At 39.6% G+C, this 26,269-nt stretch overlaps 1 protein-coding gene across 1 annotated transcript; it reads left to right on the forward strand.

Moving 5' to 3' along the window:
* On the forward strand, positions 1 to 24,945 carry LOC102196167 (nodal modulator 1-like). Its single transcript, XM_013911548.1, is given in 47 exon segments — positions 1 to 143; positions 2,640 to 2,901; positions 2,994 to 3,142; positions 3,319 to 3,474; positions 3,682 to 3,874; positions 3,951 to 4,098; positions 4,877 to 5,059; positions 5,179 to 5,324; positions 5,422 to 5,536; positions 5,845 to 5,942; positions 7,247 to 7,430; positions 7,535 to 7,665; positions 7,857 to 8,012; positions 8,100 to 8,178; positions 8,748 to 8,942; positions 10,232 to 10,284; positions 10,286 to 10,445; positions 10,954 to 11,043; positions 11,125 to 11,170; positions 11,284 to 11,384; positions 11,650 to 11,756; positions 11,856 to 11,928; positions 12,566 to 12,718; positions 12,909 to 13,046; positions 14,189 to 14,278; positions 14,405 to 14,510; positions 14,621 to 14,771; positions 14,864 to 15,041; positions 15,480 to 15,621; positions 15,751 to 15,882; positions 16,409 to 16,545; positions 16,645 to 16,732; positions 16,885 to 16,948; positions 17,045 to 17,140; positions 17,260 to 17,481; positions 17,715 to 17,797; positions 17,899 to 18,058; positions 19,109 to 19,235; positions 19,807 to 19,920; positions 20,058 to 20,185; positions 20,329 to 20,470; positions 20,666 to 20,749; positions 21,497 to 21,607; positions 21,743 to 21,844; positions 22,551 to 22,670; positions 22,783 to 22,875; positions 23,107 to 24,945. Coding segments are annotated over 47 exon segments (5,934 nt in total). The 5' UTR covers positions 1 to 127; the 3' UTR covers positions 23,239 to 24,945.
* Positions 24,946 to 26,269: the final 1,324 nt, after the last annotated feature.

The raw sequence follows: 26,269 nt of genomic DNA on the forward strand, positions 1-26,269 counted from the left end.
TGTTGGGAAAGACTGCTATTATCTTCCTGACAGCTGGGAGAGTTAACTCCTTGTTTTTGACGAAGTCTGATGGTTAATTGTTAGCTAATAAATAAATAGCTGTATTTATTCTGTCGGAAGGGAAGCGATGGAAGTCGACTCAGGTATTTTTGAAGTTCGTGCGTTACTTCAGAACATTAATTAGCCCAATTTATTTCTACATTAGCTAACTAGCTAATAATGCTAGCCGCTAAAAAGTAGCTAAAAGTTTGTTGTGCTGGTGAATGATTTGACAGAGGGTCATATAACGATTACAGGAAGACCTTCAAATGAGAGCAGGAAGAGATTTTGTTTGTCTGGTTTGGCTCGAGTGTGTTTACGGTGTCGAAACTCAATTGTCGGCTCATAAAACAGTCTGCTCCCTTGGTTAGCCATTGTCTTTTCTCCTGGGAGGCAAACGTAAAAAGGAGTGTCGAATTTTAACAATGTTTTTGTTAGCTGTAGAAACATATACTTGAGTTGTGACGTGATGTTATTGTTTGTATGTGTAAACTTATTATAAGGCGCAGGGTGTTAGGGACATTAGGGTAGCCAGTAGTGACCTGTTCGTATACAGTATTTATTAAAAATCTATTAAAAGCTCATAAGTGTGCACAGTTTGAAATATCAGTATCCTGTGATCTACAATTTATCATTAATTACTTTTGTGGAATGTTGAGTTTAAGGGTGCATCATTTTCTTCATTTGTATTGATTTTTATTATTATTCCCATAATATAAAACAGCTTCTTCTCAGTTTTCTGTCACTTAGAAAAGTGTTAGAAAACTCTGTCCTCCTCTCGTAAATTAGATTTATGATATGTTCAATGTTTTGAACTTGTGACAGCCATTTTCTGTTTGTTTTACTTTGATGTTATCAAACAGAAGTCATATGGCAGTTTAAAGGTCTTGCTGATATAAACCGGGTGATTCAGTAATACGTAAAAATGGTTTCCACAGACATGCTACCAGAGGGTTTTCTAGATGTAGAAAAAGCTACATCTAACGAAACTATTGGCATGTGAATGTTTTTTCCTTTTCATTCTTTTTTATTTAGATTAAGAAGAAGTGTCAGTTCGGTATTTTAAGCCTAAGATATACCAGCTTCCTCAAAATGCCTTGCTTGCCTAACAGCTGGCTCCACATCCAGAAGCAGAATTCTACTTGATGTTAGTCTTAGTAAAGTTTCAGTTCAAGCTGCTATCGAAACAAATGATTACTTGAAATAACTTTTTGTTCTCAAGATACGAGCTCATCATGTGTCAAATAATTTGGAGGAGACCTGCTTCTGGTTATCTGGCTGTTTCTGAAATTCATGGCCACATGTTATAATGGTGTTAAGTTTAGCTTGGTAAATTTGAGAGACATCCTATATTGATTTAACGTTTTCAACAGCCTCTTAACCATTCTTAACCTGTTAGCTGTTATCTTTGCTGACCTTCCTTTTGAAAGAAATGTGTTAATGGCTGACAAGTGAACTCAGTTTACCTCCTTTGCCTCTCAATTCTTTTGTTTTAATGCCATTTCTCAATTTTGCTTTCTTGGAGAAAGACATGAGTAATGAGACTCATTAGCAGTCACCTGGAGAGAATAAAGTAACTGTGCTATAAGGTTGAGCCTCAATGTGTGTTGGACTAAACCATTTCTAAATTTGTAAGTCTGGCAGAGAGCTTTTATTATTTTTGTAATCATCCAACAGATTTATTCAGGCAGTTTAATTATGACATAATTTACATAGGGATTAAAAAATGTAAACAAATCATTTTTTTCATTCCTGGCTTGGAAGGGCCCCTCCTGCTGGAGCTCTAGGTAGTACTTTTCTCTCAGCTGCTACAACCTATTTTTTAAATGGTGTTGAGCATTTTTTAGCCTTTCTGGAGTTTTTTTTTTTTTTCATGGTTTAAATTTTATCTTTAGTCACTATGTTAATATCAGTTTGTTCTCATTTCTTTTGTCATGGTGTGTGGTGGTCCTTTGATAAAACTGAATATATGGAGGGAAAAAAATAGGAAAAAAATAAAAAGCAAACTTGTCTAAGAGAATTCAGACTGTGCTGAAGAATAAAGGTGGTCAAATGAAATGTTGACTTTCAAGCTGCATTGTATTTGTACAGTACAGCTGTACAAATATAGCATTTTTATGCTATTTCTATGCATGCTTGCACTTGTCAGTAGATCTCTGCACTTATTTCTCAATTTCATAGCAAAACATGAAGAAATGAGGGATGGTTTGTGTCTTTTGCATGGTGATGTAGTTATTATCTCAACTTGAATCCAACTTGAGTCTGCAAATAAAAAAAAGTTTAATTTATGCAAATCTCAGACAACATATACATCCTTAGAAATATATCTGTGCTAGCCCAATATCAAGTGAATCGTGTAGCTGTCCATCTTTTTATGTGGACGTGAATGGATTGGATGGATGGATGGGTTGATCCTGATTTGAAGTGACTGTTGTGAAAATGCAGGGGTAATTAGCTCAGTGTTAAACACAGTCATATTACTTTGTATTATGTATATTTCATTGAGTTTTGTTTTCTGTACAGATGCAATATTAGCATCTGTTCCAGAAGAGCAAAAATAAATGTCATGTAAGAAACATTGCTTTGTTTGTCTTTTCAAGTGTTCGTCACTGATCACAGTGGGCGAATCAGCAGTAACCCTCTGCTGGACCAGCTCCCCAGTTACCAGTCCCTGCTGTACCGCAGGAAGTCGTCAACTGTTGGCTCCAAACAAAGAGGCAGCTCTAGAGCAAGGGTTGGCTCATCTGGCAGTGGGAAATGGGGTATAAACACCTTTGTAAGACAAACCGTGAAACAGAAGAGTCAGACTGAGAAGCGACACATCAGAGAACTAGCCAAGCCCATGGCTGAGAAACGCAAACAGTAGGAAACTGTAGTCTGTTATGACTTCTTTCACTAATAGCTAAATAACGTTTTTGTGTGTCAGGAGTTTATTTGACTGTTTGATGTTTTAGGAAACAGTGTGCAGAAGATGCTCAAAAGTTGAGCAGCTGGCAACAGTGGCGACAAAGCACCCGCAAGTATCTGAGGAGGATGAGAGATGAAAGCGAAGAATGGCTGAGCTCCTTGAAGCTCTGGAGGGGAGACATCCACCTAATAGAAGGTAAAAGAAAGACAAACAGATTGTCTGACAGAAATTGTTTCTTTGGTCTCAAAGACTTGTTTGGATTTCTGTTCAGATGGTGCTAATCGGTAATTATAATTTTGCTAAGACAAAGTGTACCTTTGTGTTATGTCAGACTTAAGTTCTCCCTTTTTGCCTCTTTCACTTGTCACTAGGGATGTTTGGAACAGGGATCCTGTCTTACTTCTCCTTTCTGCGCTTCCTGGTCACACTCAACTTTATCATCTTTCTGCTCATGTTTGGTTTTGTCATGTTGCCCATCATCATTGCACCCCATGTTTCAGGAAATATCACCTTCAGCCAGAATGATAGTGAGAGGATTATTTGTTTGTTTGTTTCAATTAGAAGCATATACTAAGCAAGAAAGACTAAAAGGCTTAGCTTATCTGTTATATTACAGGTTACTGCAGCGTGTATGAAAGTGGCAGTCGTCGAGGTCTTGTTAACTATCATAAGTATATTACTGATCTGCTTTCTGGTGAAGTAAGTGTTGTCACATTATTAGTCTCCTGAGAAAGAGTCCACTCTGTAGTTTCTGTACTCACCTGCTGTGCTTCATCTGCAGGGCTTTCTGGAACAGACCTATCTTTTCTACGGCTTCTACAATGTGGAAAAAATCCATTTCTCCCACATAACTTATAATTTGGCACTGGCATACCTGCTGGTCACTATAGGGTACCTCTTCCTCAGTCTTATCTGGATTGTTAAAAGGTATGAAAAAGGCAAACTCATAAGAAATAACATTTATGTGATGAGATGTGGTCTTGAGTGTTTTCTTCTTTCGAAGGTCTGCCACCGGGTTCAAACATAATCTGATTCAGGATGAGGATTGCTTTCAGAGTTTTTGCAACAAGATCTTTGCTGGCTGGGATTTCTGCATCACCAGTGAGAATGCTGCAAAGCTGAAGAAAAAGACTTTGCTCTATGAGCTGAAGGTTAGTTTATACATCAGAAGCATGATTGTAAAACTGGCTAGTCAAAACAATGGCCAGTTTACAAATTTGTTTTAAACTAATTTGAAAAAATGGGTGCTTACATGGCACCCCAGCAGCTACATACAGTTACTCTAAAGTAAAAATAAGATGTGCATTTTAATATAATCTACTTTTATGGCTTTAGTGACATTCAAGGCCCCAGTTCCCACATGCATTACTACCGGGGTCACATGCTAATCAGCGGTATTCTGTGCTATCATTGGTAGTCGCTTCAAATCCTCACCAGGAAGTTAAAATAAATTTATCACAGGTCCCGCCTGCTTCACAGTGCCAGCAGTTATTTAGCCTCTAACCACATGAAGTCACTGAATGTCATTCACTTTCTATTGTCCCTGGTTGCCACATAGCTGCCAATTGTTTTCAGTGTTGATGCAGCTCTACCCTGTACCTGTGTCCTGGAGGTAGTAGTTCATATGCACGTTAGAGAGGGTGCAATACATCACTGAGAATTGCTTACACTTGTCCCTTGATGTTCCTTAAAGTAAAGTAAAAGCAAAATTGTATTTATATTGCACCTTTCAAGATAAAAATCACAAAGTGCTTCACAGAAGCTAAAACATAAAAATCAAAATCAACCAAAAGCGAGTTTAAAAAAACAACAACAACAAAAAAACTTCATTAGTCTTACTGATGAGTCTAAAGTAAAGAAAATTAATAATCAAACACCATCATTTTGTTGTCTTGCCTTATTTTAAAATTCATATTTTTATATCTTTAGACTGATTTGGAGGATGAGAAGATCAAGCAGAAAATAGCAGAGCGCACCCACAAAGAAAAATGTCGGCTTTACTTCATCCGTCTCATCCTGAATCTTTTCGTCATTGGTGTACTGGCTGCTTGCTTCTACTGCATTTATTTAGCCACTATCTTCTCCCAGAAAGCCCAAATGAATGACCAAAAGGTAAGGTTTTTTTAATATTCTTTCTCTCCACCCACTTTGATTCAACCTTTATGTAGAAATTTCTGGTAAATGTTGGCAACACAGGATAAAAGGTATTTGTTGTTTCTCCTCTTTTGCAGGTGAATTTCATAGTAGATCTCATTTTTGAGTATCTACCTTCAATTGTTATCACCTTTGCCAACTTCATTACCCCAGTACTTTTCTCTTTTATCATCAACTTTGAGGACTATTCTCCTGCTTTTGAGATCCGCTTCACTCTTATGAGGTAAAATGGAGTCTTGTGTTTTGACCTGCTTACTCATAGATGCAGATTTGAACTTGAAAGTATTTCTGATTTGCCTTCTTTCTTCCTATCCTCACAGGTGTGTCTTCATGCGGTTAACCAGTATTGTGGTTTTGCTCTTTTCTGTCTGGTCTCGGATCACTAAATGTAAAGATGATCCCTGTATTTGTGGCTACAACCACGATCTTTACCCTGTAAGTAATCCTCTTTTGCCATAATGTAATATACAGTGGTTTGCAGGGGTAGTGCCACAGGTACCAGTGTCAAACTCATTTGTATCTTTGCATTAGCTGTTATACATATGTGTTAGAATGTGAATATTACATATGTTAAGTGTAACTGCACGAATATGTGCCCATATTTTGGTCTCTTAGACTTTTAATTTTAAAAAGTATTTTAAAAAAAACAGTATATTCCTAATCACCCTATAAAATACATTTCTTAAATCGTGACATGTATGTATGGTAAAATCCAGTCTCTATATCCTTGTTGCTGTCGACAGTGCTGGGAAACGCATGTGGGCCAAGAGATGTACAAACTCACCATCTTTGACTTCATTGTCATTGTTTCCGTCACCATCTTTGTGGAGTTTCCTCGAAAGTAAGACCTCATTTATCCACAGTAGAAAAAAAGAACAGTTCATCTAGTTTTGTGATCATCTCATGACATTTGAAGAGGTGTAAACATGTCACCTTCATAAAAGATTAAGAATCTCTAATGTAACAGTTACAGGAGCTGACTTGGACTACCGTATTTTTCGATAGTGCGCCTTATAATCCGGTGCGCCTTATGTGTGAATTCTGGTTGTGCTTGCTGACCTCGAACTGATTTTATGTGGTACACGGCGCTAAAAAATCTGTCAAAAATGTTTTAGTATGACTTCGGTAAGCTACGGAGCCGCACCACTTGGATGGATTGTCAGAGAATTACGGCTACCGTAGTCAGGAGCCTCGCGGAGTAATCTGGGTCTAAAACTTCGCTCCAGGTCCCAAAGTCAGATGAATACTGCGACATCACTGAGAGTTAAAAACTGTCTAAATTCCTTCATCTTTAATAAAATGATCAGCATTGCTGCTTTACCAGGTGGAACAATTAAGTTTAACATCCAGGCATCCATCAAAACAGAATTTATTAAATTTAACAGAGTTAGAAGTTAGCATGAAGTTAGCTCGCTAGTTTACACTGAAACATAATATAGCATGTTCTGAATGAGATTTCTGAAAAAATTAAAATGTACAGCTCTGCTATCACTTCCAGCATAAATAAGGACAGAAAACTAAACAGCAGTGATGTTTGTAGAGTTACTGAAGTTGGACTAGCTGGTATATAATGATGTGCTACGTGATCGCTAATGACACAGCTATGTTAGCATAACATAAACACAGTGAAACTGGAGGATGAACGCTAACTTTTTTCCACTCGATAAAAGTTAACGTGAGGGTACTTGATGGTTAGGGAGAAATGCAATCGCATGGCAGGATGCTGTAAATGCACCAAACTTCAGTCAGGAGAACAACTGAGACAATCCATCCACAATACAAGGTTAGTCATTAATATACTGCAACAACATGGGAATAGAGCAGCTGTGAGAGAATTCAGCATTAATGAATCAATGGTACGGAAGTGGAGGAAGAAAGAGGAATGAGTTGAGTCAAGTTTGACTTGTTTTGTTTCGCTTAATGCGCCCTATAATCCGGTGCGCCTTATGTATGAAAACAGATCCATTCATCGACAGTGCGCCTTATAATCCGGTGCACTTTATGGTCTGAAAAATATGGTAGTTTTAGTGTTAGCTTAGTTAGTCTAAATAAATGTAGCTAAAATTATTCTGTCACTGAAGGCTTTGTTTTCTCTGATTATTTCTGCTTTAGTCATTTTTGTCCTTCTTGTTCTATCCTACCCAGACTGCTTCTGAGGTACAGTAATTCTGCCCTGGCTAAATGGATGAGCCAACAGGAGTTTTCTATTCCTCAGAATGTACTGGAGATCGTCTATGGTCAGACCATCTGCTGGATCGGCACTTTCTACTGCCCACTGCTGCCTGCTATCTGCACCCTCAAATATTTCTTTATCTTTTACATCAAGAAGGTGACATTTTGGTTTGAATGCATGTAGTTTTTTTCCTTGCAAGAGTGAAGGAAAAAAGCATGAAATATTCTAGTAAGCCTCATTTGCAAATTTTTGTTTGCTAGGTATCATTAATCAAAAACTGTCGTCCAGCCACACGTCCTTTCCGAGCATCCAGCTCCAACTTCTTTTTCCTCGGCGTGCTGTTGATCGGCCTGACTCTTGCCTGTGTGCCTGTCATAGCTAGTATAGCACAGTGAGTAATGTTCATACTGTGTTCTAATTATATTTGTATAGTTTGTATGGAGCTTTAAAAGAACCTCTAGCAGAAATATTCATGCCAAAGGTCAAAATCTGGCCACTGCCATATAATTATTTTTTTCTTAATATGGATAAATATAGGAACTCTTACTTGTATGCACTCACTTATACTTCCTTTTTGTTCAGGATAAACTGTTCTCGGGCCTGTGGACCTTTTGTTAATTACGAAACCTCCTGGTACGTGGTGCCAGCTACAGTTTCTCAGCTACCCAAAGGAGTCGAAAAGCTTCTCCGTGCTCTCTCTTCAGAGGCCTTTGCTGTCTCTTTCTTTGTTATCACATGGTTGGTCCTCTTATTATATATTTTCACCTTTTTAACATTGTTTTTCCTCTGCTGTAATTTTATACTTTGTTTCCATGTTTTTTCCAGTTTGGCCATGTTTTATGTGATTGCACTTGCTGGAGCACACAAGAGGGTCATTAATGAACTAAGACACCAACTAGAAATGGTAGGTCTTATTCTCCTCCCCCCCCCCAAAGGGAGGGAGTATGTAATTGGTTCTGTTTGTTAGAAGGTACTAGTGCCCACACTTTTAAAGATATCGTTTTCAAATTTTGTGTGATTGTAGATGCAGATAACGGCTTAATTTATTGTTGGTGAAAATCTAGTCGAAGTTACACAAAATGTGAAAATCAGTAAAACCTATATTATCAACGATTTTTTATGGATTATATTTAAACTTCACAACTAGGCCTTGGGGAACATTAGTACCTAAGCTGGCTAAGCATGTGAGCTTCATTTTTAGTGCTCAAGATCAAAGTTGACCTAATTTAAAATTCTAAGAAACCATGTTAAGTAATATCATATGAAATAGCATGGAGATGGCTGTATAACACACCTTATTTTTTCAATATGTTCTGTACGATATCAGTAATAAAAACATCATAAAAAGTCAAAGTTTTATTATAGCTCTTGTCCTTCAGGGGGAGTTGCGTACTCTGAGTGTTCTTGTTATCAATTCAGTTATTGCCAAATGAAGTGTGAACTGAAATCTGTTTGTGTTAATTTGTCAATCAGGAGGGCCGCGACCGGCGTTTCCTGATCCAGAAGCTGTGCCAGGCCCAGAAGCGCTCAGGTGTGAGATCCCCACAATCCAAATTCCAACCCCGCCGCAGCAGCAGCAGAAGCAGTCCTAGCTACCACACTAGCTTCGCCACCAATTTCAGTGATGCGGTGTTCCTGGCCCATGCAGCTCCAAGCTCCTCCACTCAAGTTTAAGGCAAAGGCCTTATTTTACTGAACAAAGCAGAGGTGCATGCTTAGACAATTCTTCAATTGTCTAAGCAGACAATTGAACTTTTCAGACTAATATCTTAAATGTGTTTAATTAACTGTGAAAACACTGCATTGTAAACAAATATCCTGTTCACAGTGCTTCTGACCTTTTCAGTGGGTTTTTTTTTTTTTTTGCTGTTTGTTTGTCCAAAAAAACAGTCTGAATATTTGTGAATATATGAATTGACAATCTCAAAAATATTTTTTTCCTTTAATCAAAACTTTATTTTTGTTGAGCTGCAGAGTATTTACTTGCATGTAATCTTTTCCTTCTGAGAAGGATTTCGATTCTTTTAAACTACTGGACTTGTTTTTAAAACTTTTCTCAATCTCATGCACTTTAAATGTATTAACGCAGGGTTTTGGGGGTTTGTTTTGTTTTTTTACTACAGCTTCCTTGTTGACTTGTTTATTTGTGGGTGTTGTTGCATATGCAAATGAATATTTATGACTGTGCCTAATACATTTTGAATGAAATTACTTTTAACACTACTTTTTACTTAGTTTTAGTACCTTTTTAAAATATCTTCTGGACTGTGGGCATGTTATTAACAATGTCTCTGTTCTGGGGGGGGGGGGTTTTGTCAGATTTGGGTGAAAATACTCTTGTACTTTCATGATGCCTTAATTTGATTGTACTGTACATATAAAATAAATGTTTTCCTAAGTATATTTTCTCATTTAATTTTTTTAAATCTCACTCTGTCAGTCTCATCATGCAGATATTTTATGGAACAAACTGATATAAGTGAATGTGAAATACTGTTTTGAAAAGTCAAATGGTGGTAAAATCTCTGTCATGGTGCTATGACAAAAGGCAGTTCGATGATATATAAAAAGTGATAAAGGGTAATCAAGGAGAGGGTAATAATAAGATTACGAATTGGCTATTGAAAAAGTAAATGGAATAATTACAAGGCCAACACAATACGCTAACACTATAGATGAGTTAATTGGTATTTTTCTCCTCCTACTTTAAGTATAGTATTTTGCAGGGTATGATACTTCAGAATATGAAAAAGCAATGTCTTCTCCAACAACCGAGATGTTAGAAAATGGATCAGGGATGTTAGGGTTCGGTAAAAACGTAGACGTTTGTAACTTTAACCAGAAGAGGGCAGTGATACAACTTAAAACGTTACAAGCGGCCGTGAGCGAAGGAGAAAATGGCACCTCCTACCCGCCAGAGGTCGCTGCAGACGCCGCCTGTGACAGTTCATTGACAGCCCCTCAGATGGTACGGAACCGGAGGCAGCGTGCGGTTGCTTGGCTCAACCACTCAAAATGCTCAGAATTACGATCCGGGCAGAAATGGGATCCCTTTGGATTTTGTTCGGTGTCATCTACTCTCAGTTCTTGGCCGTATCCTCTGATGACATAGTTGTGGCATGCGGTGGATTCGTGAAATCCGACGTTGAAATCAATTACTCTCTGATCGAGGTGAGAGTGCAAATGTCCCGGCTAGCGTGCTAGCAGCTAACCAGCAGCTAGCTGGTTTGTGGTAGAAAGCTAAAGGTTGGGCGGAGTTTTTCGTTTCAATGACAGTTTGAATGAAATGAATACAAAAGCAGTGTATTTGTGTTTAATCTGTTTCTGATTGCTCGCAAACATTTGTGAGTTTGGTCTTGTTTGACATTGGTTTAGCTACTTACTAGATAGCTGATGGTAACTCAGCATTAATATCCATATATCACACAAGGCATTCACTGCTAATCCTAAAACCTGCAGGCGTTGATGAGTAAGTGCTCCCGTCCTAATCCCTTCTTTTTCACGGGCTACATGGGATTAGCAATTTGGTTAATTAAGATATTGAAATGAACTAAATCCGACAGACTAGATTGTTTCTTTGTTGCTAGTTGACATAAATCGCTCAGTTTAGTTATTATAGTATGAACACTATAATAACTTTCATTATGATTAATGATCACTGTGTGTTCTTCATTCTCAGATTAAACTATATACCAAACAAGGATCACTGAAATATCAAACGGATTGTGCTCCAATCAATGGTTACTTCATGATCCCTCTCTATGACAAGGTATGCCAGCAACTGATTTGATTAGCTCTAACTAATTCTTTCACTGATGGTGAATTTAATCAAGCTGTCACTTTAACGCAGGGAGATTTCGTTTTGAAGATCGAACCTCCGCTTGGGTGGAGCTTTGGTAAGACTCTCACAGAAACATCCCCATAATTCACAAATTATCATATAAAAGCCATTGTGCATTGTCCCATATTCTCTGGTCTCTTTTCCTTTTGGACTTTTAACTATCATCAGAGCCTACCAGTGTCGACCTGCATGTGGATGGAGTCAGTGACATTTGTACGAAAGAAGAAGACATCAATTTTGTTTTTACGGGATTCTCAGTGTCAGGAACGGTGAGAATGGTCTTCTTGAAAAGAAATCTAGATTGTTATAGTATGTAGACAGAAAGTTTAAGAGTTAAGACTGTCTACTTTGCAAAATGTGTGATTTTAAAAAAAGTGCTTTGACACATTTGATGGGGTTTATCTAAATGCAAGAAAACTTTGGAGCGCTTTAAAGCTTCTTTAACCAATGCAACACAGGTTATTGATAAAATAAATAGTAGTATCAAGTGGTGATTAGTGTCTAGTTTCCTCAAATATATTGTGTTTTGCTCAGGTTCTGAGTAAGGGCCATCTCATGGGCCCGGCTGGCGTGGAAGTCAAACTCAGCCGAGCCGGAACAGGGGAGAAGCTCCAGAGTGTCACCACACAGCCTGGAGGAAAGTAAGTTACTCACACCTTATGTTTGTTTCTGCATTATACAGATGTTTGAAATGAACTTGCCCCTTTCTTTTTTTTTTGTGTGTTTTTTTGCTTACACAGGTATACCTTCTTTAAAGTACTACCAGGAAAGTATGACATCACAGCTTCTCATCCTTCCTGGACTCTCGAACAGGTTTGTTCACGTTGGCAATCGATATTAAACTGCACGTTGCGTTAAAAACGTGTTGCCCATGTTCTATTATGAGTGCCTCATGTCAGTTTTTTACATCTTACATCCACCAAACCCCATTTAGAATTGATGATCAACTTATCATGCATGTCTTTGGACTGTTGAAGAAAGCTGGACTTTGCAAGATGTAAAATAAATGACACAAAGTGTAACTTGGTTCATATCTGATGTTAAAATTAGATGAAAAAAGAGTGTGGTAAACTTTTAGTGAAAGATTTAAAATCTCTGTGTACAAAAATACACTGTCAGATTTGTAACTGATGATGCGAATAAGCTCTCCCACATTATTTCCCCCCCATACCCACCTACCATCATACTCAGTACCACAGCATCCCAGTTTCCAATTAAAGTACTGTCATTAATACTGTAGAGAATGCATGATCTCAGAGGTCTGTTTGATTCTGTATCGCTTGAGGGTAGAAAACGTCATTATTCACCTACTTGCTTAGCTGATACAGTTCCTTGTCAGGTGAGCAAGGTTATAACTAATGAGCTCCAGCAGTAATCACAGTGAACCTGACAGGGCCATTATTCCATCTCTTAATGCAACTTATGGGTGACCTCTGCCATCTTCATATAGAGTACTACCTCAGTGCACGTCTCCAATGCAAATGCCCCGGCCGCTGACCATCTGGTGGTTGGAGGCTACGATGTCTCGGGGGAGGTCCGCAGTGATGGAGAGCCCATGAAAGAGGTCACCTTCCTGCTTTACTCAGCCACAGTCAAGAGAGAGGTAAACCTCCATAATTTCCATTTTTGCACAGAAATATGTCGACTTTTCATATCCGTCCTACATTATATGTAAATGATCACACTTTAACACTTTACTTTAACTTAACACATTTTCCACGTCTTGTAATTTCTGGAATATGCTGAATTTCGCATTGCTCCATTGGTTCAATTTCAATGTTTGTCATTTCCAGGACATAAGTGGCTGTAATACTTCCCCAGTGGAGGGTGCAGATTCTGGGGACAGCACGCTGGCCTACCTGTGCAGCGCTCTGTCCAGAGATGATGGTGTCTTTGTCTTTCCTTCATTAGCCAGCGGCGAGTACACTGTGGTGAGTTATTGTCGCAAAAGCCAACAGAAGACTGCTGTCAATTTGAGCTATTGTGTCAGAAATACAACAGAAGACCAAATGATGTATAAGTACACAGTGCAGCTACTTGGATTTAATAAGGAAGTCTTTTTCTTTGTGCCATAAGATTAGCTACATCATCTTCTGCTTTGTGAATTCCTATGTTGAAGCCTCTATTTGGCTGCTTCCATGTTTCCTATTTCTGGATGAGAGGGTGGAGTGTTTAATTATCAGATAGCGCCAGCAAGTTACATCCATTAACTCTAACAGGGCATTAGACAGTCATAGATACACTCTAATTAGCGCTGCATAACATACAAATAGAGTACTACAATTTGATCCGAAAACCGGACCACAAATACAGCCTTATTAATCTCTGAAAAGCACCAAGAGCACAAAAATGATTGAGTTCATGTTCAGTGACTTGGCTTGGCTGAGGTCAAACTTAGCAGACAGCTGCCAGAATAGCCACCTGCATAGGTGTCCACCTATCAGTCAAAGCTGCTTCACTCCTAATTGAATACATTGGAGCCTGAATAGAAAGTAAACAGGAGAGTTGGAGCGAGACACGGTAAAGTCAGTTGTTATCTTGCTGAGGAGTTAGAGGTGATGAAACTCACAGCTCCTTATCCAACCACTCACAGCAGGTACTCGTTATTCCATTACTCCTCTCAGTATTTCAAAAACAGCGCAAATTTAAATCTTGCTTTTTTAAACTTGATGACACACACACACAAATTTTACTTCAACAGTACTATTTGAACTATTTAAACAGCTCTAACGCCATTTAAAGAGGTTTGGGTGATTTACTTAAATTAACCAAACAAAGACTTTCATAGGATTGTATTACAATATATTGTAATGACAACTACAACATGTTTTATGTTTCCTGTTTTCTAATCCACCCCACATTTAGCTAGGGAATCCGAATCCAGTGCAGGAATTACATGTGTATGAACTTTTTTTTTTTTTACCGGTATAACTACAAGAGACAAGGTGGTATGAATGATGGGTTTTATGAAAGCATCATTTTTATTTGCGAACAATGAAATTCTATCTCCTCTGTCTTAGAGATGTAATCGTTTTTCCATCTAAATGTGCTTCTGTGAAATCCTTCACTTCAGATACCTTTCTACAGAGGAGAAAGGATCACTTTTGATGTTGCTCCTTCTAGGATGAATTTCAAGGTGGAACACAACAGCTTGAAACTAGAGGTAAAGAGAACTGTTATATCTTAATTTTTTTAAAATAGTTATTATTAATGTGTATCAGCAAGTTTCAAAAGGAAACAAGTTTTGTGCAAAATATTCAAGTTTGACATTCTGTCTCTTTATGTGTAGCCCATCTTCCGTGTGATGGGCTTCTCTGTGACTGGCCGGGTTCTCAACAGTCCTGATGGGGAAGGTGTGCCCGATGCTACAGTCTACCTAAACAACCAGATCAAGGGTAATCGCAAAAGAAGACTCATGTTTTCAGTAGAATATCTAACTATAGTTTTTGAAGTGGTTCTCTGTCACACTTTAAACTGTAGCTTGCTTTACCACTCTGCCTCACAGTTGTCAGCAAAGAAGATGGCTCTTTCCGGTTGGAGAACATGACAGCTGGTACCTACACCATCCGTGTCAACAAAGAGCTCATGTTCTTCGAGCCAGTCACAGTGAAGATCGCTCCTAATACGCCTCAACTTCCTGATATCGTCACAGCAGGGTACGTTATAAGAATTAGTAGCTTATTACATAAATTTAGCTGCAGTGTAGTTCTTCATATTGTCATGACTTCCTCATTTTGGTCCAACACAGGTTCAGTGTTTGTGGCCAGATCTCCATCAGCCGCCTGCCTGAAGGCATGAAGCAGCAAGGTCGCTACAAGGTCACTCTGACGCACAAGAGCACAGACAAGGCTTTCATTCGGACTGTTGAATCTGACCATCAGGGGGCCTTCTGCTTTCAGGCCAAACCCGGAGACTACAGTGTCCATGTAAGACTCGAGCAGCATTTTATTTTATATGACATATCCATATCTTAATTTTTATAACCTCTTATTTAATCAGTTTGAAAGCTAATTCAAATAGTATTAAATATATACAAGAAACTGACATATGTCACGCATACTAAATTTTAATTGGTGAGCCTCCTAAAAGATGAACAGATGTCATGTTGCCTAAAGCGCAGATGGTGCTTTTTACCCATATTCTATGATATTTGCACATTTACGGCTTAACAGTTGCAACAGATCATCATCTGAAAAACTCATTTGTCATTGGAAAGCAAAAAACCCAAATCTTTAACTTTTTTTTTATTCAGAAATACAGATTCCTCTGTGTCATCAAACCAAAGCAGTTAAGCTTAGTGTTCATGTAGCTGTTTGATTAAAAAATATGGTTTTAAGCAAAAGGAAATTTGTTTGTGTGTTCAGGTATCTCTGCCTGAAGCAGAGGTGAAAGCAGGCCTGGCTCTGCAGCCTCAGGCCCTGGACATCTCCCTTGTGGATCAACCACTCACAGACCTAGTTTTCACCCAGTTCATGGCTTCTGTTTCTGGAAAGGTGTACTGTCTAGGTAAAAGTCTTAGTAATTTACACTTTACAGTCTTTTTGAGAAGACAAAGTTTACCAAAGATGCAGCTTTAATCCATAAAGAAATATGTTTTCACACGAGCCAACCTTGTGTTCTCTGGTTGTCCTTTAGCTTCCTGTGATGACCTCTCTGTAACCCTGCAGCCAGCGAGTAGGCAGGGGGAGAGGAGGGCAGTGGCTCTGTCTGGGAGCAGCGACATCCTCAGCTTCTCTTTTGACAACGTTTTGCCCGGGAAATACAAAGGTTTTAAGTATACTTCTAGTTTTTTTAAATTATATGTAAACTCTGCATGCAGTCAGGTTTTCACTGGAACAACTGAGTCAAGCATTCTGTACAATATAAACCCCTCAATCTATGCACACTTCTATTTGAAAGTTCTAGTAGTTATTCTTAAATAGAGAAATGAGCGGGTAATCATCAGCCTTTCAATCACTGGTTTATAGCAGCAGCTTTCAGCAGGCATGCCATTACTCAACTAGTGTTTCCCCACCTTCTGGTAATGTGGATCCATCTGTTCATTCCACACAAACTCTGATCTGCACACACTGCATGTTTATTCAGTTTATAGTGTTGCTGGGACAGTTTTTTATATATAATATGTGTGCAATCATTTTTTTTTATTCTTTTTATTCAAAGATCCTGAACGGAACTTGTGATATTTTTCCACCTATAATAGTGTGACATATTTAATTCACACATTTCTTTTTTCCCCCTGTCATTTAAAATGTATTTCTCACTTTTTATTCTCTCTAATCTTTACCACTTGTAGTAAGTATTTCTCACGAGGAGTGGTGCTGGAAACATAAGTCAGTGGAGGTGGAGGTTCTGGAATCGGACGTCTTGGGGGTGGAGTTCAGACAGATTGGCTACATCCTGCGCTGCTCCCTTTCCCATGCCATCACTTTGGTTAGTAATCAGTAGCTCACTCCACTTGCACTACATGCTGCCTGTTAGATCAGATGCTTACACTTCCATATGTATTATTGAATGTGTGGTGCTGCACAGGAGTTCTTCCAAGATGGCAGCAAACCTGAAAACGTTGGCGTGTACAACCTCTCTAAGGGAGTCAACCGCTTCTGCCTCTCCAAGCCTGGTGAGTTTCTTTATTCTGACCTCTCATTAGCTCAACATAGGAGAAATTAGCATAATCAAAAAATATCAGACTGTACCAACTGTACCATGTCCGACTTATCTAAATATACCACTGGAACATAATAATTAATCAGCCAAAAATGGCTTGTCCAGGTGTTTACAAAGTCACCCCTCGCTCCTGCCACCAATTTGAGCAGGACTTCTACACCTACGATACGTAAGTAATGTAACGTGTGTTTTTATTTCTGGGTTAATGCAGTGCAACCATGCAGCCAAAGCATTCTAATGACTGCTGTTGACCTGTGTGTAACAGTTCAGCCCCCAGCATTCTGACCCTGACTGCAGTGCGGCATCACATGACAGGACTCATCACCACCGACAAGACTCTAGACGTCACACTCACGATCAAGTAATTATGACTCTGCATGAGTAGTCTCGTATGCTCAAATGCTGCCGTGCATTTGCGTGTTTGGTAATGACCAGCTTTAGCGTTTTTATTAATTTTTAAATCCTCATCCCCCTGGTCAGGTCGTCCATCGAGAGCGAGCCGGCGCTCGTGCTGGGTCCGCTGCGGAGCCTGGAGGAGCAGAGGCAGGAGCAGCAACTGCAGGAGATCGAGCTGCGACGTCAGGAGCGAGAACGCCGTGCAGCTGAAGAGGAAGGAGGTGCCAGAGACGATAGTCCTCCTATCCAAGAAAAGGCTGATGAACTGACAGGCCCCTTCCACTATGAGTTCTCCTACTGGGCCAGGTCAGTTTTTGCTCTTTAAAATACCATGTAGGGCTGACGGCAAAACATCTGTTCACTTTAGTGTTAACTTGGAAATTCCAGCTTTATATCTCTGTAGAAAATTAACAGGACTTGAGAGAAATTAAGAGTGGAATTCTGACATCTGCTAATAATAACCATCAGAGGCTCACTTGAGTCTAGAACTGTTGTTCATCGCTGTTAGTGATTTTTTTTCTTTCTGTGTAAATATGCAGGGCTGGTGAGAAGATCACAGTGACTCCCTCCTCGAAGGAGCTGTTGTTCTACCCTCCTGAAGTAGAGGCAACTATCACCGGAGGTAAAGTCACACAAGAAGAAAGTCTATTGGAAACCTTAAAACGGACTCTGATACAACCCACGCAGGTTATTCTAAATAAACCGCATCTTTGCTGTTGACAGAGTCGTGTCCAGGTCGGCTGGTGGACATCACCGGTCGTGCAGGTCTTTTCTTAGAAGGCAAGGTGTCACCAGAGCTACAAGGTGTGGAAATATCTATCACTGAGAGAGGCGCTGCTACACCACTCATTACTGTGGCCACTAATGAGATGGGAGCATACAGGTATGAGAACACGGTGATAAAAATAGGGTGTGTGAAAATGAGAGCGAGGATATTCAAGCATTTTTCATTCGGGTAATGCTGCCTTCGGGTTCTGCTATAAATGTTATTGCCTTAGCAAGTCATTATACTAACAGGGTAGTTCATAAATGCATTTTTTTTTTAAGAATAAGGTTTTTGGCCTGGAGTGAGGTGTGAAGTCTTTTCTATTTAGGACCAAAAAGTTAAAGTTAAAAAAGAAAAAAAGTTGAGATTCATGGCTGTGGGCGCAGCCATCATCATTTTGTTACTGACTGAAATAACCCAACAACTGTTGGATTCATTACCACGGAGCCCCAGATGTTCATGGTGCCCAGAGGATGAATTTCAATGACTTTTGTGTTCACCTGTTTATTCCTCTTTTCTTTATTTGAAGAAGAAAAAAAAAAACAAACCCTGGAAACTTACGAAGCATCAGCCAGGCTAGCATTTTTACAGCAGATATTTTTGGCTTGTCATAAGAGCGAAAGCACAGGTGGCATTAGAGACATTGGCGCTGAATCAGTATGCAGAAAAGCAGGGCTTGCAATACATTATCAAGCCTGTGATCTGCGATCTTGATGCTGTTGTAAGCATCTTAGTCTGTAAAATGAGGGTCACGGGGACAGCCTCAGGGCTGCAAGTAGACTTTGTGTCCTTAGGGCAAAGAAACATGCCTTTTTTCTTTCACATGAGTAAAGCTTGTGTTGTATGTAGTGCTGTCAGCGTTAATCTCGTTAAAATGACGTTAACGCAATAACCGCATTAACGCGGCAAATCTCCATTAGCGAGTTAACGCGGATCGCCCCGTGCGTTAGGCTGCACGGCGTTAACGAGGCGCGTTGACGCCGTGCAGCTGGCGGGTATGGCGTCATTTTAATGAGATTAACGCTGACATTGTTCCATTGTTTTAGTATTGACGTTATAATAGGCTTTATAGATTGGCTTGTGTTCAAATCACGTTGCATTTAGTAATAAACAAGTATCTTGAAGAAATTCCGACCTTCACTTAACTTTTCCCCCGCTTTTCTTCAGTGTGGGTCCGCTCCACAGTGACCGGCAGTACGACATCAGTGCAAGTAAAGAAGGTTTCGTGCTGAGTCCCGTGGAGGGCACCCAGGGAGATTTTAAGGCATTTGCTTTGGCTGGCGTCACCTTCAAGGTATATGCAGCCATCCTCACGTGCATGTTTTACCTCCCAGTAATCATCAGACGTTTAGGTACTTTTTATATTTGTCCAGCTGTTTGTTCACAACTACTAACCCTCAGTGATTATGGTGGTTGGACATGAGATAAAGAAGTGACATCATGAAAAGTACTTGTTACTGTATGTTTTGGAAAAATGTTTTTTTTGTGTTTTGCCGCGTGCTGTCAGTACACTGCCTTTGTGCTGCCCTTTGTTAAAAGGATCTGCAATTACCTACTGCGACCGTGAGATCCTGACACAAATGATCAGTATTAGTTTCCTTTTCACACTGTGTGATAAATTGCTTTGAAATCTTCTGCTCAGCATTGACAGAGCTTTGTGCCCATGTTTATTTTTCACTTGTACATCTTCTCTGAAATTAAGCTCACCTGTCAGCCTGATTACACCCACAATTTGGCGCTCACTCGAGCCACGGGCTTTCATTATTTTCTCCGTGTGATCTTTTATTGTGAAAAGATTAAAGGGGTTTAATTGATTTGGTCCCTGTCTAGCAGTAAAATCAACCAGTATTCTGTCTGTGCTGTAGATCAAATCGGAGGACGGTCAGCCTCTCGCCGGCGTGCTTCTTTCTCTGAGTGGGGGTCAGTTTCGCTCCAACCTTTTGACTCAAGACACTGGCATCCTCACTTTCAATAACTTGGTAAGAAACCTCTTTTAGTAGTATGTCAGACTGCCAAACATTGTTGGTGGTTGACGGTAATTCTAGGGATGCTTTGCCCTGTGTCTTGGTTCACCTGTCCATCCTGTATTTTCTGCTTCCCACCTTTTTTTCCTCAGAGTCCTGGTCAGTACTACTTCAAGCCCATGATGAAGGAATTCCGCTTTGAGCCGGCATCTCAAATGATTACAGTGGAGGAGGGTGAAAACCTCAGTATTGATATAACTGGAATCAAAACTGCGTACAGGTAAATGAGTGTACATTGTCCACTGTTAGCTTGCAAGCATAGGAATATCTTTCAGTGTGCAAATTACTGAGCCTATACTCATCTGCTGGTGGGTACTGCAGCTTGCACATGTGCTCATTGCAGTCTTGTACACTTGTACTCAGCTGCTACGGAATGGTGCAGTCTCTCAACGGGGATGCAGAGTGGGACGTGGCTGTGGAGGCCGTGGGTCAGGGAGACTGTAGCCTCTACAGCGAGGACACTGTCACTGATGAGGAGGGCCGATTCAGACTCAGGGGTCTGCTGGTGAGGACGGGATGAGCTGTTAAAATAAGACCAGACTTGAGAATTGAAACAGATCATGGCCTCTAGGTGTTGTCTTGGATTATTAGGGAAACTGGTGATTTTGCAAAGTGTGATTTGTAAGCGGTATATGATTTGCTCAGTTGTAATGGAGTGTATGTGATTATACCTCTAACTCATTTAATGTTTTTCTTGCAGCCGGGTTGCAAATATCTCATTCAACTGCGAGCTGAAGGCAACGACCACATAGAGCGGGCCTTGCCACAACACAGAGCTATAGAGGTAGGCAGCAGCTTGCTTCAAGTTTGTCCGGTGCAGATGTTCAGCATCTTTGGCTTTTAATGGGGTGGAGAAATTACAATTATACCAAGTTTCTTAGAGCTTTAAATATGAGAGGGGTCACTTGAGTGTCATGAAGGCACACATGCTTAAGCATAACTGGTTAGTTTTACATGTTTGGCTACATATTTAGACTTTTTGTCAGTAGCTAATGGTGCAGTTATCTATGTTTAGGAAGTATGTTGTTTTGACTTAAAAGCTGTGGGTCAGAGTTGACTTGGATTACTCTTGAAGGCAAAGCTGCTACTAAATGAAGCTCACTGAGTGCTTTAAGTTCAGGAATTTTGCACACATTTTCAAGTCGTACTCACACTGCTTTAACACTTCTGAAAACTATTAAGGAGGCTATGGAAAACTTTAGTAATTGAATTGTTAAAATAACTGTGGGAACCCTGTGATTATGACTTATCGGCACCCTCATCACATGGGTCCTTTCAATATTCAGAACAAAAGCAGCGATAATCCCATTGCCAAAGTTTAAACCTCTCACTTCATAATTTTAGCTTGTCTGAAAAGTGCAGCGCTCCTAATCTCCCTCGCAAGGCTGGAAATGCCTTAATTCCCTTTAATTCTCTGTTATTATCACACCGTGTGACTTGAACAAAAAACTTGATCCGTGGTTCACATTGGATATTTTCTTCACAAGTTTCATTGTTACATCTATATAATGAGCTCTATATTCCCTTTCAGGTTGGCAGTAGTGACATTGAAGGGGTCAACATTATCGCCTTCAGGCAGATCAATCAATTTGACCTCAGTGGAAACATCATCACGTCTCCTGAACACCTTCCAACACTATCAGTAGGACGTTTAAAACCTGGCATTTTTGTCTTTCTTTTGAAACTTTTAAGTCTCTACAAGGCTTTTGCATTAGCTGTAGATAAGTTAGACCTGTAATCATTTTTGCTTTACCTTTACACTTTCCCGCCCCCCCAGGTGAAATTGTATAAGAGTGACAATCTGGACAATCCAATCAACAGCGTCTCTCTGGGACAATCCCTTTTCTTTCACTTCCCTCCTTTGGACAGAGATGGCGAGGTAATTCAGTCTTAAAGAGCTCCTGTTATGCTTTTACTGGTTTGAGTAATGAGGTCAGTGTACGTTTGGTAATCCCAGTAAGCCAAAAGGTTCGTGTTTCAGACCACTAAGACAATTCTTTCCTACTATTAGACGGAGGAAAGTCAGTGTGAGAGGACATCCCTAACATGGTTATGTCAGGGACAGCGCTTTTCATATGCACAAATTTACCACCCACATGCTGTTCAAACCTTCTGTTTAGCAGTAGTAGCCAATCAGAAGAACCCTGGCTTAAAGGGAGAACGGTTTTAAAGAGAGAGGAGGTAAAACACCTTTTTGAAGGTGGTGCAGGCCCTCAGTTCAGTGAGGCCGAGTATAAGATAAAACTAGGATTATTTTTCAACTGTGAAACATGCAAAGCAACTTGATGGTTTTTGGTTTTTAAGCCAGTATTATTAAAATATAGTGCTGTCAGTGTTAACGCAACATTAACGTGCTTAAGCTGCATTAACGCCGAGTGACCCCTCACACTAATCTGCGTTAACTCGTTAACAGGGATTTGCCAATTTTGACGCGTTAACGTGGGTCAGTTCACGTTAATGCTGACAGCACTACTGAAATATCATTTACTTAGTCCTTAATTGCGTATTTTACGTAATTCATAGTAAAACATGACCCAGAATACACTGCTGTTTATCCATAGTCACCTTTCTCTTCTCTTTTCTAGAGCTACGTACTGATGCTGTACTCCACACTGTCCCGTTCCCAATATGATTTCACACTGCCTCAAGTCTCCTTCACTTCCACTGGCTACTACAAACATGTCACTCTTACCTTCCACCCTACTGTAAGATACAGATGTTTTTAAGTATATATTTTTCCTACAAAGAATATTTGTTTTGTCTTATTTGTTACAGAACAGTATGTTTCTATATAAATGTGTGTGCACTTTCCCACAGCGTAAAGTGCCCGACCAGGATGTTGCTCAGGGGTCTTACGTAGCTTTGCCGCTCACTCTACTTCTCCTCTTAGCGGCCTACAATTATGAGAAGGTACAGAACAAGTTGCATCTAATCAAGGCAGACTATTCAACCAAGCTTTTGTTTGATTTTTCAATTTCTAAATGTGAGGAATAAATGTCACTAGAAGTGAGCCTTGTCCAGGCCAAGCCTATAATGTATTAATACCCTGTAATTCTAATAGTTGTCGCATGGTTGGTTTTTATAGTTAAAGTTTTTGATCCAGTAAGCTTCATTTAATGCCTTTTCCTGACCTGTTTGCAGGTGATTCCCCTTTTGTTACAGTTGGGGAGCCGCATCCAGGGAGTGAGGAGCATGGCTCAAGCCAGCAGCGAAAGTGCTGCTATGGATGAAGCCAAACGTCAGGCCAAGAGACAGAAAGCCAGGCGAACATGAGGTGCACATTAAGCCACATCTTCGTACACTAAACTGCCCGCTAGCATCCGTGACCCCAGCATCGGAAAGCAATGGGTTACCAGGGTTACACTTCTTCATTGTTACCAACCAAGTGCTGTGTGTGCTAGTGAACTTTTTAGCTTGCTAAGGTGTGTTTGAAACAGGGCCCAGGTGAAGCCCAACATGAACCACTCAACACCCTTTACCACCACCACCACCTCCACCTCATCTGCCACTTTGATTCACTGGACCGATAGCTGACATTTTACAGACTGTTTTTTGTCCACAATTAATCTTAGTCTAAGAAAATTGTTGATATTTGTAATAGAATATGAGCCATTTTTTATATTTGTAATTTATCCAGGTCAACAACAGCGTTTTGTGGGTTTTTTGTTGTTGTTGTTTTTTGTTTTTGTTTTTTTTAATGAGTACAATGCTTATTTTAATAGTCCTAACAATGTTTGGGACTGTGAGACATTGTATGCCTATCAGCACTGGGGCCAAGTCATTAAAACGTGGCTTTAATTTGATAAAGTGTTAGCTTAAAGCAGCAGTTCTCAAACTTTTTTTCCTGCCATTTAGATGCTACACACACACACTTTCTCAGCATCAGCAAAGTTGATTATTTTACATACATAAATTATAGCCATAAAGCTTAATTTAACTTTGTATTTTTCCCTGGTTCGTCCGCAACCCTCCTGCAGTGGATTTATGTCCCACCAGGGGGCCCCGCCCCATAGTTTGAGAACCGCTGGCTTAAGGATATTTAAGGTTTCCAAACTATGTGCTGGTCTTTTCACAAGCTTAAAATGTTTTTAACTTGATGTGTCCCCATGGACTTGATCTAAGACTGAACTGAGCCTTATAATCCCATCACAAACAAGGGACTCTGTAACTTCCAGTTACAAATGAAAGACAACCAAAGATGTTAACGAGCTAATATGGTTGTTAGTCAAATGACATCACACAATGTCAATCACCAATGAAATACTGTAATGCATTCACTCCTGATGGCATTTTATTAGGCGTTAAGTGTGATGTTAGACTTTTTGACTCCTTCGTTTGCTCAGGTACAGGATGCGGGAAATTTTGGTTTGAATACTGTGTTTTTGTTTTCTTTGAAGGATGGGCTGCGGTGGCGGGGTAGGGAGTGATAGGGCTAACTAAGAGTTGATTAATTTATTAACATATGTTTAATCAGATGTGAACGATAACCTAGTCTGAATGCTATGACGTGTTTTTTCAGAAGTGTTGGTTGATTTCATTTTTTTTCTCATTTATATTCCATAAGATTAAATATGTGTGACAAGCTAAATTAAATTTCAGAAGACCCATGTACTGAATTGAAAATGAATATCTACAAAGGGTCGTTCATGACCTTTAGATAAACTTGATGAGGCAGGATTGTGATTTCATAAGCTCATTGTCTTACTGCAGAGCAGTTTAATGCACTGTGAAATCTATGTACCCCAGCTCTTTTTTTCTGTATTGAATTCATCTGAACTCAGCGGTGGCTGCCTTTTACAGAAAGATGAAAAGGCCACTGACTATTTACTGAGTTGAAAGATATTCCAATTAGTCTACATTCAGAAGTTGATTACTTTGGTTGGGGTGGGAGACGGAAGATGAGGGAGGTGGGGTGTAATTGTCATTTGTTCAGAATCTGTTAATTTTTCAGATAATCAATAAAGTTTGACTGGAATAAGATTACCTTTTTAATGGCTTTACCTGTAGGGGGCAGTGTAATGCTATAGGATAGTATAACAGGCAAGAACTGTAACTCCTCATCCTTTAAGTGTTACAGTACAAAACTCCTATTATATCAGTTCTGGATCACAAGAAGTCGACTCAGAAAATCAATAAGTCTGAGTCTGACTTCTCTCATTACTCCCCTTCACCCGAGCAGTACGTGTTATAAAGTGCCTTAGGGCACATTAGAGAACAGCCTGCACAAGTTGATGTTTTGGGAAGCGAGGTTAAACGGCTTAAATAACAGCAGAGCTGCCTAATAGGAATATGTTTCAACTGAAATCCTATTGTTTTAGTGTGAAAAGGAAGCTTGCACATGAATAACAAATGTGCTCTGCGCTGTCTTGAGAACTTCGCCCCACCCTGTCTTTGTACACAGCATCAGACAAAGCCGGAGCACTGGACAGTTTTTAAGCATTAACTGATGGAAAAACAAGCTAAATTGATCACGGTTTGTATTTTTTGACTAGCCTTTGCCAACTAATAATAAACAAACCACATTATTGATCAGGTTTATGACCTCACATCTGGCATTTTGACCTGCAGTAGAGGAAACATCAGGGGGAACAGATTACATTAAACATGCCTCTTCAACCTCTAAGGTGCAGCACTTGCAAGGCTTGGGTTAATTGCCTGTTGGTGTGCTGGCATGGCTTACAGGAACACTAAAATTAACTGAATGCACTATTTTTATGAGTTATTCATGTAGCTTTCTACATCACCCATTTGTTTAGTATTCTGGCAGAAAATTCTCAGACACAATTTACCATATTTGCACAAAACTCTGGACTAAGTTATCAGCTAACACCAACAAGATTGCTTAGCAAGCTGCTAACCATGAAAATTAGTGCAATTAGCAGATGACTAAAATACAAAAATGGAGCATAAACGCCTTGGACTGCACAGCGAGATATATTACGGTGCTGCGCAAAATTCTTCAGCCAACACAAAGCCAAAAAACTCTTGTCTATGGCTATGACTAAAGACGTGGAACCAAATTATGTTGTTTGTTTGTTTGTTTTTGCTTAAAATCTCAAAATGAGAGGTAATGGAAGACTTTTGCACAATACTGTATGTCTTCATTTAAAAAAAGCTCCTAATAGTACAAACATTGTCAAGACCAGTTCATTGACTCCAATTAGCAAAGGTAAAACCTGATGGACAGTATTCAGCTACAGCTGCCACTGCTGAGATGCCTGTCAATCAAAGCAAACATGCTATATAGATGAACTATAAAAAAAGCAAAGTTCATTATGCAGTTCACTATCCAGAGAACAAAACC

Source organism: Pundamilia nyererei, unplaced genomic scaffold, assembly GCF_000239375.1.
Source record: "Pundamilia nyererei isolate P.nyererei 1_Seehausen unplaced genomic scaffold, PunNye1.0 scaffold00065, whole genome shotgun sequence".
Taxonomy (NCBI): Eukaryota; Metazoa; Chordata; class Actinopteri; order Cichliformes; family Cichlidae; genus Pundamilia; species Pundamilia nyererei.